Source organism: Neopelma chrysocephalum, unplaced genomic scaffold (genome assembly GCF_003984885.1).
Source record: "Neopelma chrysocephalum unplaced genomic scaffold, ASM398488v2 Primary Assembly neopelma1_116, whole genome shotgun sequence".
Taxonomy (NCBI): Eukaryota; Metazoa; Chordata; class Aves; order Passeriformes; family Pipridae; genus Neopelma; species Neopelma chrysocephalum.
Genome location: NW_020897778.1, coordinates 1,641,891 through 1,659,696, shown reverse-complemented (window position 1 = coordinate 1,659,696; position 17,806 = coordinate 1,641,891). Strand labels below are relative to the sequence as shown.

General features: G+C 42.3%; 1 protein-coding gene across 2 annotated transcripts in view; it reads right to left on the bottom strand.

Moving 5' to 3' along the window:
- Positions 1–3,799: 3,799 nt before the first annotated feature.
- The window catches only part of GCN1 (GCN1, eIF2 alpha kinase activator homolog), a 45,313-nt gene continuing 31,306 nt past the window's right edge, over positions 3,800–17,806 (bottom strand). The window contains exons 39-58 of one of the 2 annotated variants that reach the window (XM_027696854.1): positions 17,361–17,429; positions 17,096–17,234; positions 16,807–17,003; positions 16,327–16,469; positions 15,439–15,556; positions 15,071–15,286; positions 14,567–14,731; positions 14,005–14,166; positions 13,462–13,554; positions 13,079–13,222; positions 11,867–12,136; positions 11,641–11,754; positions 10,886–11,116; positions 10,077–10,270; positions 9,409–9,523; positions 8,260–8,356; positions 7,300–7,445; positions 6,594–6,698; positions 5,098–5,316; positions 3,800–4,510 (exon numbers count right to left, since the gene is read on the bottom strand). In XM_027696854.1, coding sequence (XP_027552655.1) covers positions 4,385–4,510; positions 5,098–5,316; positions 6,594–6,698; positions 7,300–7,445; positions 8,260–8,356; positions 9,409–9,523; positions 10,077–10,270; positions 10,886–11,116; positions 11,641–11,754; positions 11,867–12,136; positions 13,079–13,222; positions 13,462–13,554; positions 14,005–14,166; positions 14,567–14,731; positions 15,071–15,286; positions 15,439–15,556; positions 16,327–16,469; positions 16,807–17,003; positions 17,096–17,234; positions 17,361–17,429 — 3,063 coding nt within the window. In that variant the 3' untranslated portion in view covers positions 3,800–4,384. Of the gene's footprint in view, positions 4,511–5,097; positions 5,317–6,593; positions 6,699–7,299; positions 7,449–8,259; positions 8,357–9,408; positions 9,524–10,076; positions 10,271–10,885; positions 11,117–11,640; positions 11,755–11,866; positions 12,137–13,078; positions 13,223–13,461; positions 13,555–14,004; positions 14,167–14,566; positions 14,732–15,070; positions 15,287–15,438; positions 15,557–16,326; positions 16,470–16,806; positions 17,004–17,095; positions 17,235–17,360; positions 17,430–17,806 lie in introns of both variants that reach the window. The other variant, XM_027696852.1, reaches the window with a different exon arrangement.

Below are 17,806 nucleotides of genomic sequence, written 5' to 3'. Positions count from 1 at the left end.
GTGTCGCCCGCAGCTCCCTTTGCGCTCGTGTGAGGGAGGACATGGCAGAAGGTGAGACTGCCCGCAGGGAAGCACCCAAGGCGTGAGGGAGCCCCAGCACTGTCAGCTTCTGGCAAGGCACGGGAGCAGACCACAAAGAGCAGGAGTGTGTTTGGCTGCTTTAACAAGAATATTGTGCACCAAAGCAGCGATTTGTGGAGCTGCGGTAACAGTTCTCATTCAAAGCCCAGCCTGCAGGTGAGGAGTCCCACAGCACAGTGATATGAAATGGCCAAGTGTGTGTCACAGACCTGGCAAGTCAGGCCAATCTGGAATTAAATTCCTGGGGTTTTTAATCCACAGAAGTGCCTCTGTGTGGCTCAAGATGAGCCTCACATGTGTGAGCTGTGCCTGCACCATCCACAGCCCAAATCCACCATTCAAACAGCACTCTCGGAGTTGTTTAACACAGACAGCCTGAATAATTTTATTAATAGTTGCACAGACACTGACTACACAAACTCTGCAAGACCATGGTCGTTTTTTAGGCAGTAACCACTTCTAGGTGGAGGCATGGCACAAGAAAAGTGCTGGTTTTCTCTTTAATTTTTCTACAAAAATATTCATACTCATACTTCAAGTCTGAAGATCAAACAACGCAGTTCTGATGTAGAATATGTAAATTACTTAGGACTTCCCAGTTGCTAAGGCTCTTTAATTTGTAAAAACACAGCAACAAAAGCATGTGTTAGGTTTATTTGTCCAGTTTGAATGCAATTCATCTGGAAACAAATCAACAGGATGGCTCAAATAGCATGTCTGGGTTAAAGATTTATTTTTTTTTAGCACATAAAATTGCATCTTCTAAATACTTCTGATCAACAGTGTGTCTGTGGTTTTAACTATAAACCTTCCTTAATCTCAATCTTCAAAAAACATATTCCAGCTTTCAAAGCTCACCCCTGTTAAGGCCCCCACATCCTGGAAAGCACTGAGGATGCCACGTAGCTGCAGGGAGATCCCTTGAATCCAGCATGCAAACCACCAGCTCAAACCCAAAATGACAGGGACTCCTATTACCTTTATTTTTAAGCTCATGAAACCTCATCACATGAAAAGCGTGAGGCAGCGTAATGATACCTAACAGAATGGACAGTAAGAACTGTGACTTATCAAAAAAAAAATTCAAAATATTTGAATATTTTATGCTTTTACATTTGTCTCTCTTCCATTGTAATTTTCAGCACCCTGTAAGTTTAAACCTCTCTCATAAATTATTTTTTGATCTTCTTGAAATACACACAGTTCAGCTGTCACTCAGAGACAGTTTGCTTGACAGTTCAAAAATGTTATTACAGTCAGTCGTAGGGAAAAATTATCTTTTACTGACAACTGGTATTTTTAAGACACTTGAAATGAGAAAAAAATTAATTCTTTAGTCTCCGAGTTGGCACAATCAATTTATCAGATATCATGTTGTGGCAAAAAATTATGGGTATTTTATCTCCAATGTATTATAGTGCAGTGTATAAATAGTTTAGCAAAAAGTAGCTATCAAAACCAAATTCAGTGTTTCACTGTGACTGAAAAATCAGCATATTCTCCATAAGTGCAAGTGAGCTTCTATCTTTCACTCCTTTCTCTCAGAAACAACTAAGCTCAGTGCAGAAATTCAGGTGCTGTTTGGGAAGATGAGTGACTTTTTCCACTTGCTGCCACCTAAGTTGGAACTACAAATCATCAGAATACCCTAAGTAACAAAAGATCTTATTGGCAAAAATTACCAAGTTAATAAAAAAGGCTTTCTTAAACTGTAATTTTCTTTCCCATGTTTTTATGTGGGGCATCAACTGGAATCAGATATAAAATAGGTAAGCCAAGGTGCCCACAGGCAAGCGCTCAGACAGCCATTCTTCCCCAAAACTTGCCATGTTTTCATTCCTTCCTGTCTGCAGTGATGGAATGAGTGTTACAGTACAACAACTGAGCTTTTTGCCATCTATTTAGTAGCTTTTGAATGGCATAACATTTTGTACATGTGTCAGGGCAGAGGTTTTTGCATTGCATGGTTTAACTGCTGTTCCTGTTATCCCAAAGCACAACTAATGCATTGCAGGTGAAACTCATTCCAGTGCCCTGAGCTGCCAAATCCTTAAGAGCATTTAGGTGAGTTTTCACTCATTACCAATTCAGTGCAAAATACGTAGTTTTAGGATGGTTTAAGATTTGCAAGTATTTTGAAAGGCAAAAATGAGAATTAAAAAACACCTCCAGAATGCAACTAAATGTGATAAGTAGAACACAATTTCAGTCAGACCAAAAGGGAAGCGCTGCAGTTGTGTGGACATAGTGAAATGCATAAATGCAAGATTAGAAATAATTAGCTACAGAGTAATTTTGTAGCTTGGCTTTGTAGCTGAACACAAAATAACATGTCAACAACACAGCAGTGTTGCAACAAAAGAACACCCAGACCTTTCTTAGAAAACATGAAAATCTATGAGAAAATACTTAGAAGATCTAAACTTATTTAGTTTAGAACACTGAAGTAACAATGTGGTTGCTGCAAAAATGAACTGACAAACTGTTTTCAATGTCTGTGGGAACAGGACAAGCAGCAATGGACTCAAGGAGCAGCAAGGAAGATTCTTTTTTTTTTTAGACACGAGGTAAGTTCTGACAGTCTGAAAAGTTTATATAATTAAATAGATGGCATAGAAAGGTTATCAGAGCTCCATCCTACAATTCTCTAAAAAATAATTATGTGGAATTCAGCTAGGAATGCTTTAGTTGGAACCGAGTCCATCTTAGATATAGGGTAAAATAGCTGATTTTCCCAAGTCCCTTCCAACACCACTCCACTGACTCCTACAGCAATTCCCTGTTGTCAGGAGGATACACCACAGGCTCAGGAGCTGACATAACATCAAGAACCTTTTGACAGGTTCTTGTACTTCTGACCAGAACAAAGCACAGCATTCCCAAATACTCGAGATTGTATCTTGCTGTTTGAGGCATATGGTAAAAATTGAATGGTTTTGTGTTTGCTGCTACTGCCACAGCAATCAACAGATTGGTTCTAGCAGAATGTGTGTCCCACGAGGTTCCATTTTATGCTTTCAAATGTTATGATGTATAATACTGTATTGTCCTCCCATCACCATGGTTTGAGCCATCCAGAGTTACAATGAAGAAAGATTCCCCACACACCACCCACACCACCCACCCACTTGAAACAACAAATCTTAATGCTCTGGCTCCTCAGGTGCAACCAGCTTCTGTGAGTTCTGAAAATAGATAAGACTCACTTAAATGTTACTCTGCATGGAATGTAAAGCTCATTTTGCCTTCTAAAAATTTCTATTCTGCAATACTTCTCACTATTTCCATCAAGTAACATAAAAGGTAAATTGAAATAATTTTTTAAAAGAGATATATATGTGGCCAGGTAAAATAAAATACTTTCTTGGAGCAGCACAACTCAATGACCAAAAAACCCAATGGTGGAAGTGCCAAGTATCTTGTGAAGCCTTTGAAGACCTAAACACAGAAGACTTTTCACAAGTTGGATAACTGAAAAGCTGTCTGTCATCAAAAATACTTTGGAAATCAATAGGAGTAATTACAAAATATATTAAATGTCAGTTCTGGCTCGGCCTTAAACCCTGGCTTGCCTCAGTTTTGCAAAAGATTTTTACAGACCACAGGGCTGCCCACTCTACAAACTGCATCCCCTTAAACAAGCAGGTCTGAAAAGTAAATCACAGTATGAGTTTGTTGACAAATGCATTTGTGAAAAGAACAGTTTACGGCAGCAGGATCAAAGTCAGAGCCTTTATTAAATGTTCCTTCTCTAAACAGACTGCATTTAATCCCCCTTTCCCATCTGTGATTTCTAAGGCTATTTTAAATACTTCGTTTTACAGGGATTTTCAGTCTTCAGAACCGTCACAAGCAGCAAGTTAGCAGTACACAAAAACAATACAATTGAACTTTCACTGAGTTCTATTCCTGCTTCCCAGGGTGCGTGGAAAGACCAACAACACTTCCAGTACTGGAGGTTTTGCACAAACCTTGGAAAGGAAATAGCTGTCACCAGAGTTTAAGCCTGATGTGCTCTAGCCACATCTCACAACTGGCCACAACTGACCAGTATTGGTTAGTATGTCTGTCTCTTGCTCATTATCTGTTTCAAAAAGGGGACCAAATTTTTAATTTTCAGCTAACGTGGGTCTAATTAAGGCTATTCTGGTATATTTGATACTAAAATACTCTCTGGGAGTCCTTTTCCTGAAATCCCGTCAGAATTAACATTTTCAAAAATGAAAACATTTAAAATAGGTGTTTTGAGTTGAAATGCTGATGCAGCGGTTGGTTCAGGGTTTCCGTGTCCTCTGGAGCCGTATCACGTCAGGATGGTGTCGTCAATCTGTTCCTCGGAGTCAGCCTGCCCAGCCAGCTTCCGCAGGGACCTCCGGCAGCTCTCGTTCAGGAGCTCCAGGCTGGCAGCATCTAAAATCTTGGAAACCGACTGTGGAAAGAAGGCAACACCAATTACCAACTCCTTACGACACACCACTCAAAGTAAGAATAAGCATAAGTGCCTTACAAGCTGCCTTTAGCTAAAATCTTTCAATATACCAAAATTCTTCATCTGGTTTTACAATTCCAGACATGGGAACTATCCCAAAGCAGGTCAGACTTAGAAAACAGGTCTGGAAATGGATGCATGAAGTTGTCCATTCTAAAATACCCCCTAGCACCACTGCTGCTGCAGGGGGATCATACAAGTGGCCAAAGCAATAAATTATCAGTGCCAACTGAGGGAACTCCAGCACAGGGGAGACTTAAAGCATTTGTCAAACGTGGGGGGTGTGTTAAAAGCCTTGATTCTATTAATGCTGCACCGTAGGGTTGTACAGTATCAGTGTCGCTTATTTCTTCAGGCCTTAGCATGAGAATACTGCTGAAGGCCTAAATGCAAATAGGAATGTCCCACTCCACCTACTTCATAAGAGACTTCCAGTACGTTCTGAGGCTGCAGGCACCACACAGACAAATGCAGAGTGAGGTGACACAGCCTTGCTACCAACAATGACATTTCCTTGTGTCTCATACCTCAAGCACGTCTTCACCCGCTCTCATCTTCAGAAGGTTGACAATAGCCTGGTCACTGTAGGCTCTTACACTGGTGTTTTTGTCCTTTGTGTTGTCCAGAAGCGCTTTGAGAATTGGTTTAATTGTCTGAGGATCCAGTGGGGGAAGATGGCTTTTATTTGCCCACCAAATCATCTTTTCTGCAACTAATTTTATGTCACTGGATGAGTTCTGAAGACACTGAAGGATATAAAGGTGCAATTAAATTCAGGTATACCAAGAACAGGTATTTAAAGCAGTTGTTTATATTTTTTCTTTAAATTTAAGTATTTTAAACTATACTAAGAAAAGCAGTTTTCAACTCACAGGTACAGAAGAGACACACTTGATACCAACAAGTTTGACTAAACTGTGTAAGAGAAGAACAAACCTTGAAAGCAAAGCACCTTTTCAAAGAAAATTTCTATATATGTGGTTGACAGTGTCACATGCTCCTCTCAACTGTCTCAGGAAATGACAATGACCACTAAGTGCAGAAAAGCTGATAGTGTCAGCACCTCTAAAATACACTCACTCAGCAGCAATGGCCAAGTCAGTCTCTGGTTGGAGTATAAGGTGGATTTCAACAGCAGATTTCACTTTAAAATTTAAAAAAGTCAGAGCTTTGTATTTTAATTTAATCTTAACACACCTAAAACGTGAAAGCTAATATCTGAATGTCAAGTGCATTATTAATATGGTGATAAAGGTATTGTGACTATTGAGGTATTTTATATTTTAACACAATACTACAATATTAATATATAAAAGTAGGATTTCAAACAAAAAAATCTGCTTTAAAGGATGTTGGCCTGCATCATGCCAACTTGCATGTTTGGTAGTTTTTCAAGTAAATTGCAAAGAAATGTAGACTTTGAAAATGTAACATGCTGCAGCATGACCCCTCACTCTATCTACCCCTGTCTATCAAGAGGGACAGTGGGGGAGTGGAGGGTGCAGGGAGGGCAGACAACTAAACAAACCAAAGAAATTCAGCCACACACCTAAAAAAAATAGAACAACCAATAAAGGAATTTTGATGTAGAATATTTAAATAGGTAGGAATTGAAAAAGGTGTTAACTTCAACACTCTCAGGTAAGGTGAGGGTTGGTATTTGATGCATTTCTAACAAAGACCCTTTAACCTTTAGCAACCTTAAAACCCAATAGCTCCCCCCTACTCTTCTCTGCTTCCTTGCCAGCTGCTTGTTACTGCAAAGGAAAAATGCACTTATAAGATTCAGACCCGAGGTTTAGCACAGAAAGCTCGAAAGCAAATTTCTACGTTAGAGCAGGGAAGGCAGTATTGTATCCACAGTTGCAAAGCAGGCTGATACAGTGATTCTGTGTGTGCTCTGCCACAAAAAGAAATTTTCAGATTTTTCAGAGATTTAATAGAGAGGCACTCATGAGTTAGCTCAGAGAGAGATTCAGATCACATGAGAACACCACCAGGTAGTTACCATAAAAATTCTTACCTTAATAAAGAGGCTGGAAAGTTTGGGAGGCAGGTTGCCTCCCTCTTCCATGTGGTATTTCATGAGAAAGCCCATCCCTCTGATGCCACTAACTGCAATGGGGATCTTCAACATAAAGAGAAGAATTGGTGTTACTGCAGCAGAGTTCAACAGCCTGTATAACCAGGCTCATGGTCTGTCAGCTTTTGTGGAAGGCTAAACCCATCTTTCAAAAGAACAGCAGCATCAAAGCAGGAAAATATTGGGTTAATGTTACTGGGTGATATGATGAAAAAGTCCCAATGCAACCATGAGCCAGATGGAATAAGGTGGCAGGCCCCACAGAGCCCCCAAGACCCTACCCCAAACTACTCATTCAACCCCTGATTTAAAATCCTCCTAAAACAAGTAATTTGCTCTTCTTGTAAACCTGTGCCTGTGAATTGCACCTTTCATAGGGAAACAGAAGTGGAATTTACTCCCAATGAAAGCTACTCTGCAGTAGAAGATTATTTAATCTTCATCTCCACAGAGATCAGAACTTGAAGAACCAGAACAGTTGTGTCATTTCACCATAAAAACTGCACCTAGCCAAGGGAGAACCTCCAGATGGCACTTGGGGGTTTTTGTCCTCTTTGGTAACACAGAGAACCTGGTCACACACCTTTCAAAGCTGCTCCCAACAAGAGCTCGTGACAGGGCTCGCCCATCCTCAGGCAGGACTCACCCTGTCGGCCGTGGCGTTGCTGAGGATCATCTCCTGAACGCTGTTGTAGTATTTTGGGGAACACAGCCGGCCAGGAGCAACGTTCACAGCCACGGAGAGAGCCAGGCTCCGGCCGTGCCTCACCATCCAGTCGATGCCAGACACGTCTGCTGCAGAGGAAAGAAGAGAACCATGGCAAGTCTCCCACCATCCATTCCTCTTCATCTGAGGAGGCTTCTGGCAGTTTGTCAATTCACTGCCATAAAATGAAAAAACAAGCATCATCCAAAGGGATGCCTTGCTTCCTCTACTCCTCCCAAAAAGAGCTAAAACACAACACCTGTACCAGGCAGACACAGCACCCGGGCAGACAGGGAAGCACACACAAACAAGGGACTCTCTTGTTCAACCCAAGTACTTCTGATGGTTTCAAAATTACACAAGCTTTGACTCTCTAATAAAATTGTAAAAGCCATTTGTAATTTGATACCAGTTAATAGATTCCCTTTTTAATCCCACAGGGGAGAGTAATCCATAGCACTCCCAAACACTACGAGTTCCTATAAAATTTGTGGGTTTTTTCTAACTTGGAGGCAAATTGGTCAATTCTTCAAAAGCATGTGAAGCCATCACATGTGGTCTGCAATCACCACGAGCCAAAAGGTGAGATGGCCCTCCTGTCCACCCTTGCTTGAACATCCTGTCACCTCCTACCCTCTCTGTGTCAGCACCAGCAATTACTCAGCCATGTTGGTACTTTTATCAAGTCATCCAGGGAAAAAAAAGTCTGGTTATCTCCAAATGACAACCAGTACCCTGTGCTCACTGGGTACCAGGGTGCACAAATTAACAGCCACGGGTAAAGAAACGGACAAGAAAATACAGAGCAGAGATTCAGTCACAAAGCCTGAACCAGTGGCTGAGAAGGAATCTTGCCTGCTTTCAGAATCAGTTCCAGTCCCTGTGAACAACTTCACCTACCCAGTAAGTGCTGGTGGAGAACAGTGCTGAGCTCCTCGTCCGACAGGAACGCGCACAGCTCCGCGAGGCAGCCGGCCGAGGCCATGCGGGTGGCGTCCTGAGGAGGAATGGGAGAGCAGGAACACGGGTTGAGCTCAACACACCAAGGACAGGCAGCAAGCAGAGCAAGTGCCAGAAGATGACAGGAAACAAAAAGAGAAGGAGGAAATCAATGGTAGTATTTCACTCCTACTCCCTGTGGATTTCTGTCAGTTCACAAGGTTTCTTGTACATAATGGAACTTAAAGCCAAATTGCCGGTCAAAAAAGCCAGCAGAGACTGAAGAATTACAGATCTTATCTAAGTTCTGATTTGTTAAATGGAAAAGTCATAAAGATGAAAGTGAATGTTTTAAAAGATGTGTTCACAAGAGTTTACTTTAGATTCACTTACTATAAGTGTTACTTCTAGCCATCTCTGGATGAGCTCATCTCTGTGATAAACTCTTACTACTTTTAATTTAACACTCCCAGGCTGTTGTTATTTTGGCTTCCTTATGTGACGATCCCATTACTGCTCTTCTCACTGAAACTTACAACCCAATGGGAATGTTTCAATTTTTCTATTTCTAGAATGTCAACAGTTGCATGTCTGTTGCACTGACTGACATAAGAAAGAAATTATTAGATGATTAATTTTAATCTCACAGATGTTACTGTTGCTATCTGCCATATAAAAAAGACCCTATATTAAACTTGGAGAGCTTCTTGCTTGTTGGAGAAAAATCTGCCATTATCTGAAAAATTTCTCACACTGAACAATAAACCCCAGCTGAGAGGCTACAAACACACATCCGTGCTCACAGGGAGGGTACTGCAGGTTTTCTCCAAGATATAAAAAGCAAATCCTGACTGTAGAGCTGGCTCAAACCTGTTGGTGAGGAGCTACAGGTCAAACTCACATAAGCAGTTGCCAAGGAAACATTAAACTGGCAGATTTTCAGAGTTACCAGGGACTGGCCAGGGATCTCCAGTTCTTGCCCCTGACTACATCATTAGGAATTTCCTCAGAAGTTATTTTAGAAAATAACTCTGTTAGAAGGTTCAGATCTTAAATGTAAGAGAAAGACTGTCTACAGCAGGGGTCCTCTGCAGCTGGCTGAAGCAGTACCTCATCGTGTCCCAGCATCCCGAGAAGCACCGTGCTGATGTTCTTCCTAATTGCAGCATCTACTTTTGCACCAGCTCCTCGTGTCACAAACCGCAGCGCTTGCAGCATCGTGTCCCTGGAAGAGAAATTTTGCTCTGGATACCTGCAGCAAATTCTTGCACAGCAATTACACTGATATGCCTTACAGTTTGGGAGACTGATTCTCTCTGTGCACTGCTGAAAACTCCATCCTAGAGAGTACTTCCATGTTTCTGTACTTGTGTCTGTGTTACACCATAGATATTTTCTGACTGTTCAAACATTAAAAAAATTCTCAAGTCAGGAAGTCCATGTCTTAGGGCTGTGTGCCCTTAGGATACAAGAACAGCTGCATTACTTCAGGTCAGACTGGCAGTTGATAGTGTCTTTTATCTGAAAGTGGGCTGCTGGGGGTGCGCAGGAGAGAGGAGAACTGGGTAGACACCAAGGACTGCTTCTCCCAAACACTCTCACAGCTCAGCTTCTGACCCAGGCAGGCTCCATCATCCACATTTTTTACAACCCTTGGATAACAGTTAACTGCTTTCACTAACATGTTACTCTCAGAATTGGGGGTTTTGTTCATCCATCCCAGCCCTTTCTTTCACCCTTAGTCAGCAGGAAAATCTGAGCCATCACCTGTAGCTTACCTGATGGCAGAGTCATCGCTGGAACGAATTCCATTCAGGAGCTCCGTAAAGAGAGGATCCACTTTGACATGGATGACAATGAGTTTCCCGAGAGCATCGGCAGCTTTAAGACGAACAGCACGGTTTGAGTCTTGTAGAGCTTTGGTGAAGGTTGTTTGCAACTGGGGCAAAAATGGTTTCAGGGCAATCTCAACCTATTCCAGAGATGGAAAAAGGGAAAGTGGTGGGTTAAAGTCTGAAACAGCAGCTGGAGATCAAAGCCTGGAAACAGCATGACCTCTACTACAGCAGTTTGGTATCAGAGAGCCCCTGTTAGACCTAATGTGCTACTAAAAGAGAAAAAACATGAAACAATAATTTACCACAAAACCATTAACCTTTTCAAATTTAATCTTATTTTCTGCATACTGAAATACAAGGGTAATGCTGAGAGATTTTACAGTCAAACAGCCTTTTGTATACAGAGCACTGAATCAAAGCTTAGCTTAGTTCAAAGATACATAAGATCTTTGCACTTAACAATTCATAAAAATGGTGGACACAGGAGAGATTAATTACATGGTGGGCTTTAATCACTGGAAGGTGGGATCAGCATTTAGCAATATTTATAAAAAGATCAGTGATTCAGCACTGGGGGCTCTTTTGGTAGGCCAGAAGCTGCTGGAAGAATGCAATCCAGTTACAGTGCTACTCCTCAATACCAAATCCACAGCAGCAGGCATCCCAGCTGTATTTACATGAACAGGAACAGATATTTCTGAAGGTTATCATGGAAAATGTTCACAAACCACCAATACTTTGAATCTTACCTTAGCTAAAAGCAGGCTTAATGTTTCAAGCAGAGCCACCTTGACATTCCAGCTGAACCGATCTCCCAAAATTCGAATAAGCGGCCCAGTGATGCTCACCACAGATGGTTTAAGAGCTTCAGCAGAAGTCAGCTTAATAACCAGCCCTAAGGCCTTTGCTGCCTCCTCCTTCTGCTCTGGATTACCAGTTAAAACACCTTCCCGCAGCACCACGAGTATGGAAGTCACTCCCTGTCACGAAAATTGGATAAGAAAGCTTAGAAGCTAAGATGCAAAAAATATGTACCTTATTTTTGCTCCCATTATACACCAGATGCACAAACTTGGAGGCTTTCTCTCAATTTCCTGTTGACCTTCAGCTGCCTGATTCCACATTGACAGACCTACTTTTATTTGGTTTGATTTCATGCCTCTCTGCCTTACTAAGCCAGTTGCTATGAGGAAAGTGGTGGCGGCTCAGGGAATTTTTAAACCAGAGAAATTTGGCACAGAAGTCCAGCGTTACTCACCCACAAAAAGCAGCCAGTGACCATGACTTACATGCATAACAGAATTGTCAGAGACCTCATTACAAGAGGACTCTTCTGGAGGGTAACTCAGGAGAGCTGTAACCTACAAAAAGTCTCTCCAACATACAGATTTGGAATGCCCAAATAGTTGCTGCTTCTAAGAGCTGTAAAGTCACATCAATCAGCTCTCCCCAGAGGTGGGCGTCTTGTAGCTGTGATGAATCCACATCCATTCTGATCCTTTACCTTCTTAGGAATACAGAATCCTGGCACATGGTCCCCCTTGGCCTCATTCCCTACAATCCGGATATCCCTGTGCAGGTCCTCAATGAGAGCAAGCTGGTTCCCAGCATCTAATTTCTGCAGAAGAGAGGGAAGAGACAAAGATGAGGCAACATGGCATGCAGATATTCTTTGTGAAGTCTTCTCAGGCCAGGCATTACCCCTGTCACCTTTTCGAGATGCCTCTCACCTTGGTGATGGAATTAAGTGCATCCCAGCTTTCATTCAGAACCACAGGGTTGGTGTCATTAAACAGACGAATCAAGCCCGAAACCAAGCTCCTGAGATGACCAGTGTAGTCTGCTTTTGTCTTGGAGCAGTAGATATTGAGCATGACAGCTGCTGCCTGTCTCATGCCCAGCTCAGGGCTGCGGGTAGCTTCTAGCAAATCTTCAGTTATAATTCTTTGTCCAACATCATCTTCCACAGACAGGATTACAGACTGGCAGTTTGCCATCTCCTGAAGAGTCCAAATTAACTTTACATTAGCTCTCGAACAGAACAAAGCCAGATTTAGCCCCAGCATTTTCTCTTAGAGAAATAATACAACACACCTCACTTGCTAATTGTTTCTCATTAAATAGCTGCTCACATCACCACTAAAAGCTTGACTCAGTCCTGAAGCAGACACAGGTTTATGACCAATTCTTAACATTTACCAAGTGACCAAACTCTGCTGAACTGATTGCTGCAGCAGCTACAGGAGGGCTAATTTACAAAAATTAAGAGTAGTTCAGTCTCCCCCATCTTACTCATCCAAGACAGACTGTGAGTCTTGTCAGATAACATTCTTCTGATTTAGGTAGTTTAATGCTGTGAGTCATAACACTAATTACAAGCACGTCTGTGGGTACATGAGAGATCTCCAGGCAGACTTGGGGCTAGAAGCTGATCTAATGGGCATCCACAGCAGACAGACAACAGGACTCTGTCACTCATTCCTAATTCACTGACTGATTATGTACATGTCTGTCCGCAGTCACAACTCCAGGATGTTCTCTGGAGTCCAAACACCAGATGTTTTGGAAAGCAGTACAGGAGGAGTGCTGCATGCAAAACAGGAGATTTCCTTCCTGCAGCCCTTTAATCTCTCTTCTACACCAAGAATAAATACGAAGCTAACTAGACACTCTGGCAGTTCTCCAGGAATAAGTAAACTGAGAATTGTGTCTTGTAGCAGGCCAAAGAGACTTTTAAATGGATACAAATAGATTTGGAAAGCATACGTTTTTTGACTCACAATATGCCACCAGGCAAAAAGACTCATCCTGGAGAAGCTAATGGACTGAATTAAACATGCAATCTGTGAATCTAGAGAACACAGATTCTGGGCTGGGAAGTAAACCTGATGCACTATGTTCAGGCAACCTGTCACAACAAAGAGCTGAGCTGTGCTACTTGCCAATTGCTCTTCACTGGTGCCCAGCTTCTCTTTGAGCGCAGACATCATGGCAGGCAGGATGACACTCAAGTGCCGTGTCAGAGCGTCCCCTGCCACTGAGGAGAGGAAAGCCAGCACACGGGTGTTCACTGGAGGGGTAGTCAGCTACAAAAAACAAAAAAATAACACCAAAAAATGAGACAAAGTTTTTTCAGGAGGAATCTCACTTCATCTACAACATGAAAAATTTACGCATCACAACCCAAATGACAATGTTTTGAGCTTAAAATCAGAAGAAAATTTCATATTATGATCTTCCTTTTACCATACTGGTCCAAAGAAAACTGGCAGCAAGCGGAGGAAACAGCACAGATATGAAGTTAAAAATTTGTTTCCCATTGTACCTTTGGCACCAAGTAAGGCAGCACCACACGGCTCTTGACAGCCATAACTTGTTTAAGACCATCCACAGCAAAGTCAGCTGTCTCTTCATTATCCTACAGGGAAAGAGAAAGTGACAAACCTGAGAAATCATCTGTGACACACCGAGCTAAACCCTGTTTCAAGGGACAATCTACCCTGTGATCATATAACCAAACCCAAGTCTTCTACTGAAAAATGTTCTCTTACTACATAGCAAGACCAAAACCACACTCTTTGGTCACATTAGAAAGATTTTCCATTTCAGGCATGGTGGCCAAGCAACTTAAGCAGGTGACAATGGCAATTCCATAGCACAGCCAGGTGTAGCAACTTTTAGGCCTAAGCTTTAGCCACAAGATCCTTCCTACCAATGGCTATGATGACTCCATGGAGGAGACAAAATATTGCTGCCATTCCCTGGAAGGTCTGTCTCTAAAATCCTCCTTCTCCTTTAAGTAAATTATTCAAAACTTGTCCCACAGCATCATTAATCAGGTTGTTGACTAATGCTGAGCAATGCTCACCAGCTGCTTCAGCAAGAAGGGCAGGATGTCTTCAAGAGCCTGATGGCCAATTGTTGAGTGCAGCTGTTCAAATGTTTTGGCTGCAGCCTCACGGACTTCTTCCAGAGGGTCACACAGTGCTTTTCTCACTGTAGGAACCAGGGACTCGGAGAAAAGCAGAACCTGAAGAGGTAAAATTACAGAATACCTAAAGCACAACAGTCACATTTATCTTAGTGAAGTGGCTGAGAATGCAGAATTTGCACAACTGAAACTAAATTGCAGTTTAATTGAAATATATTGGAAAACAAGCAGAGTTGCTCAGTACAAACAAGCTGCAGTGCTCTAAGGTTACCTAGTGGAAGATTTTCATATAAGTCAGAACCGTGCAATGTTAGAATTTACCAACAGATACAAATCCATACATTTGCCTGAACAGCAACTCAGTGTAATTATAAGTCCTGAATTCAGTCCACAGAACAAGTCCAGCACTATCTGTATTATTCTGTCTGAAGTGCAATACCTGCACCATAACATAAATACCTTGGAAACTGGGAATTTCTCTCTGGAACATCTAACTCACCGCATCCCTGCTGGTCGATTTCATGATCTCGCTCAACCCGATGCAGACTCCTTGTCTCTCATCACTCTTGTCTGACTTCAGCCCATCTTCCAGGATAGGAATGATTTCAGGAAGGATCTTCTCTCCTAACTTTCGGACAAGGTCTCCTAATGTCCGTGCTGCAACCTGTCCCCAAAAATGTATTAATTAACTATTTTCCTTTTTATAAAACTTAAGAAGGTGAAACTTAAGCAAATGTTAACTTCTGATCATAACCTACTGTTCACAGTACAGACGGAGCAGTAGGAATGGAAACACTACTATTACAAATAACCACAGAAAAATTAGTTTTACTCTCATCACAGTTGCCTTCAGCAAACACAGAACTCAGACATGCTCATGCTCAGAACACTTAAACTGATGACAGCTTTGAAGTGATTTATAGAGAAGAATTATCCTGTGTTCCTCAGGAATCAGTTTCTAGAGTCACCTGCAGAAAGAGGAAGGTGCAACTCCATTTCTCACCGTTCGCTTATCTGCACAAGTACTGGCCAGGAATTTCAGCAGAAGCCCAAAGAGTGTTGGCAAAATTTCACGCAGCGTGCGAGGAGTGTTTGAGACAACAATCTTCCAGACGTGCAAGGAGGCCTGGCGCACCACCAGCTGGGTGTCAGAGCGGCCCATGTACAGCCCTGCCAGCACCCTGTTCCTCCTCTCCACTCCCAGAGCATTAATAATAGCCTGAAAAGAAATAGCATAAATTGTATTATCCACTCATGAAACTTACAAAAATACATGATTGCTCAATCTGTCTTTCCAGCAGCTTTCCATGCTGATTTAAAATAAGAGAATTAAAAAAGAAATAAAAGCACAACACACAAGAACAGCTTTACCTTGTTTGACTGGGCTGTTCCAAAGTTGTCATCCTCTGAGGCAGTTTCTGTGGTCATTTTTCCAGTGACTCCTGAGATATGGAATAGAAGATCTCCAAGGAGCTGAACTGAGCTAAACCTGCCAACGGGAGCAAGTCAAGTGTTACAAACAGGGCACTCAGGCGGTACCTGTCCAAATCTGACAGGACGTCAGCTACAGACGGGAGCCAAATGTGAGGCAGAGCTGGGTCAGCACTGAAACACTGCACAGGCTGATGTGTAACACCAGTCTGCCAACATGGCTGAAAGCAGCATGCTAAAGAGAAAGGGAAGGAATGAATTCCAAACTGGAAGGGCTGGGAGAATTTCCAAATCAAACCAACGAACCTGAGAATAGGCTGGCTTCTAAAAAGGAGCAAGACATTGCCAGCATCTGTCTCAACCCAAACGACATTCACCTGGGGTAACAGCACTTAGCAGCGCTCAGCTGACACAAATCATTTAGTGCAACTAATTTTTGAGCAACTGCTATCAGCTGTGAGTGCTCCACTGCACATTTCATACACAGGAGAACAATAACTTACTCAGCATTTGGAAAAATGAAAAACAATACATGAGGAATAAATATTGCCACATTAACTGCCTTGGAAGTGCATTTCAGTCACCACCAGAATTAATAATCCAGCAGGGATGCTCTGCAGGTATCTGGAAACCTGATCCAGGCTGGCAGGGCTTTGCAGCCTCAGTGTTATAAGGCATCATAATCAAATCAACAAGCAAAAAGACACACTTGATTTTGCTTCCTGGGAGGTTCTCTGCATTTCCTTGAGGAGCAATGCAGAGTCTAAATCACATTAGTTTTTCATCCATGGAAAACAAATGTCTGTGGATAAGCTGGTTATCCCTTACCTTATCCTCCAGAGGTCATCAAACAGGCCATCCTCGAGCTGTGGCAGGAGCAGTGCGATGGCTGTCTCCGCGTACATGCTGATGATGCGCTGCCCCGCCCGCAGCGCCGTGTCCCGCACAAACTCGTTCTCATCTGCCAGCGCCTGAACACAGACACAAAAGGGGCTCTGAAAACTGGGGGGTTCAGCACAATACACAAAAGCTACAGGAGGAAAACAAACCTATGTTTTTCTCTCTCAGCTGTGAAAAGCAAACGAACTGTGGAGTTGTGAATGCACAAAGGTGATTTCAAGAAACGGCTGGTGACTACAAATGAAAGACAGCAAGCAAACAACTTGGAAGAAAAAATAATTTTTATAATTTAAGTTCCCCCTTTTTTTCTGACATGTCCCACAATTACTGGAAATGATACTTAAAAACACTCTGGAGACTTTTTTTTTAATCCTTTAATAAATAAAATTCTTCATGTCTGCTACATACCTTAAGGATACAAGGAATGATGGGTCCAACATAGGGAGTGAACTTATCTCCAAAGGTAATTGGCAGGTAGTTGAACATCATGATATAACCATCTCGTACATGTGGAGCAATATCCACTTTACTGGCAGTAGCTACAATCTCTGGCATAAGTTTCTCCAGCTTTTCTACCCCCAAACCAGCCATAACTTCAGCCAGACCTGAGGAAAAAAAGCAGGGAACAGAGCTGATACACACAAGAAACAAGCAGCTAATCTGGTTTAATGGGAGATTCAGACATGGCTGTCCCCACCTTGAGCAGCACCAGAGCGATCCACTGAGCTCTGCTCATATGTCAGTGTCTCCATCAGCCACGGCAACAAATCCTCAAAGCACGACTCTCCCATGCCCTTCACCATGGCTCCCAGAGCCTTTGCAGACACTGTGCGCACCTACAGACAAGAGAAACAGAGATCTGCAACGTACCCTCTCAAACTTCCTACAACAGATGTGTCAGACTGGTTAGGACAATGTCCAACCTAATGCACTGAAAGAAAAACTTCGTACAAAAGACTTACTTCAGGAACAGGATCCAGCAGAGATGCTTTCAGTCCAGGAGTCACACTGGGCAGGTACGGAGCCAGATCCTGAAACAAAGAACCCAGAGAGTAAGAACCAGATTCAAAATGAGGAAAACCATAAGTCACCTTCATGTAAAGGACATTCACCCCTTATTATTAGCAAACATCCCTAGTATCCTGAGAGTTTAATCAGTTGCTTTCACAATCCTGCAAATTAGCACAGTGAGTTGTTCTGCAAGTCCAAGAAACACCACCAGTTCTGTACAATTCAAAACCTTTTCTATGCTCACTCACAACCCAGCACTTTGTGTCTAAGGAAAATCCAACACTGTTAACATTTACACAAGGTTTAAATGTAGAGATTATAAGCACAAAAATTAAACATGGATCTTAAGCCTACATTCAGGTCCTACAAATACTTTTCAAACAAACCCTGGATCCAT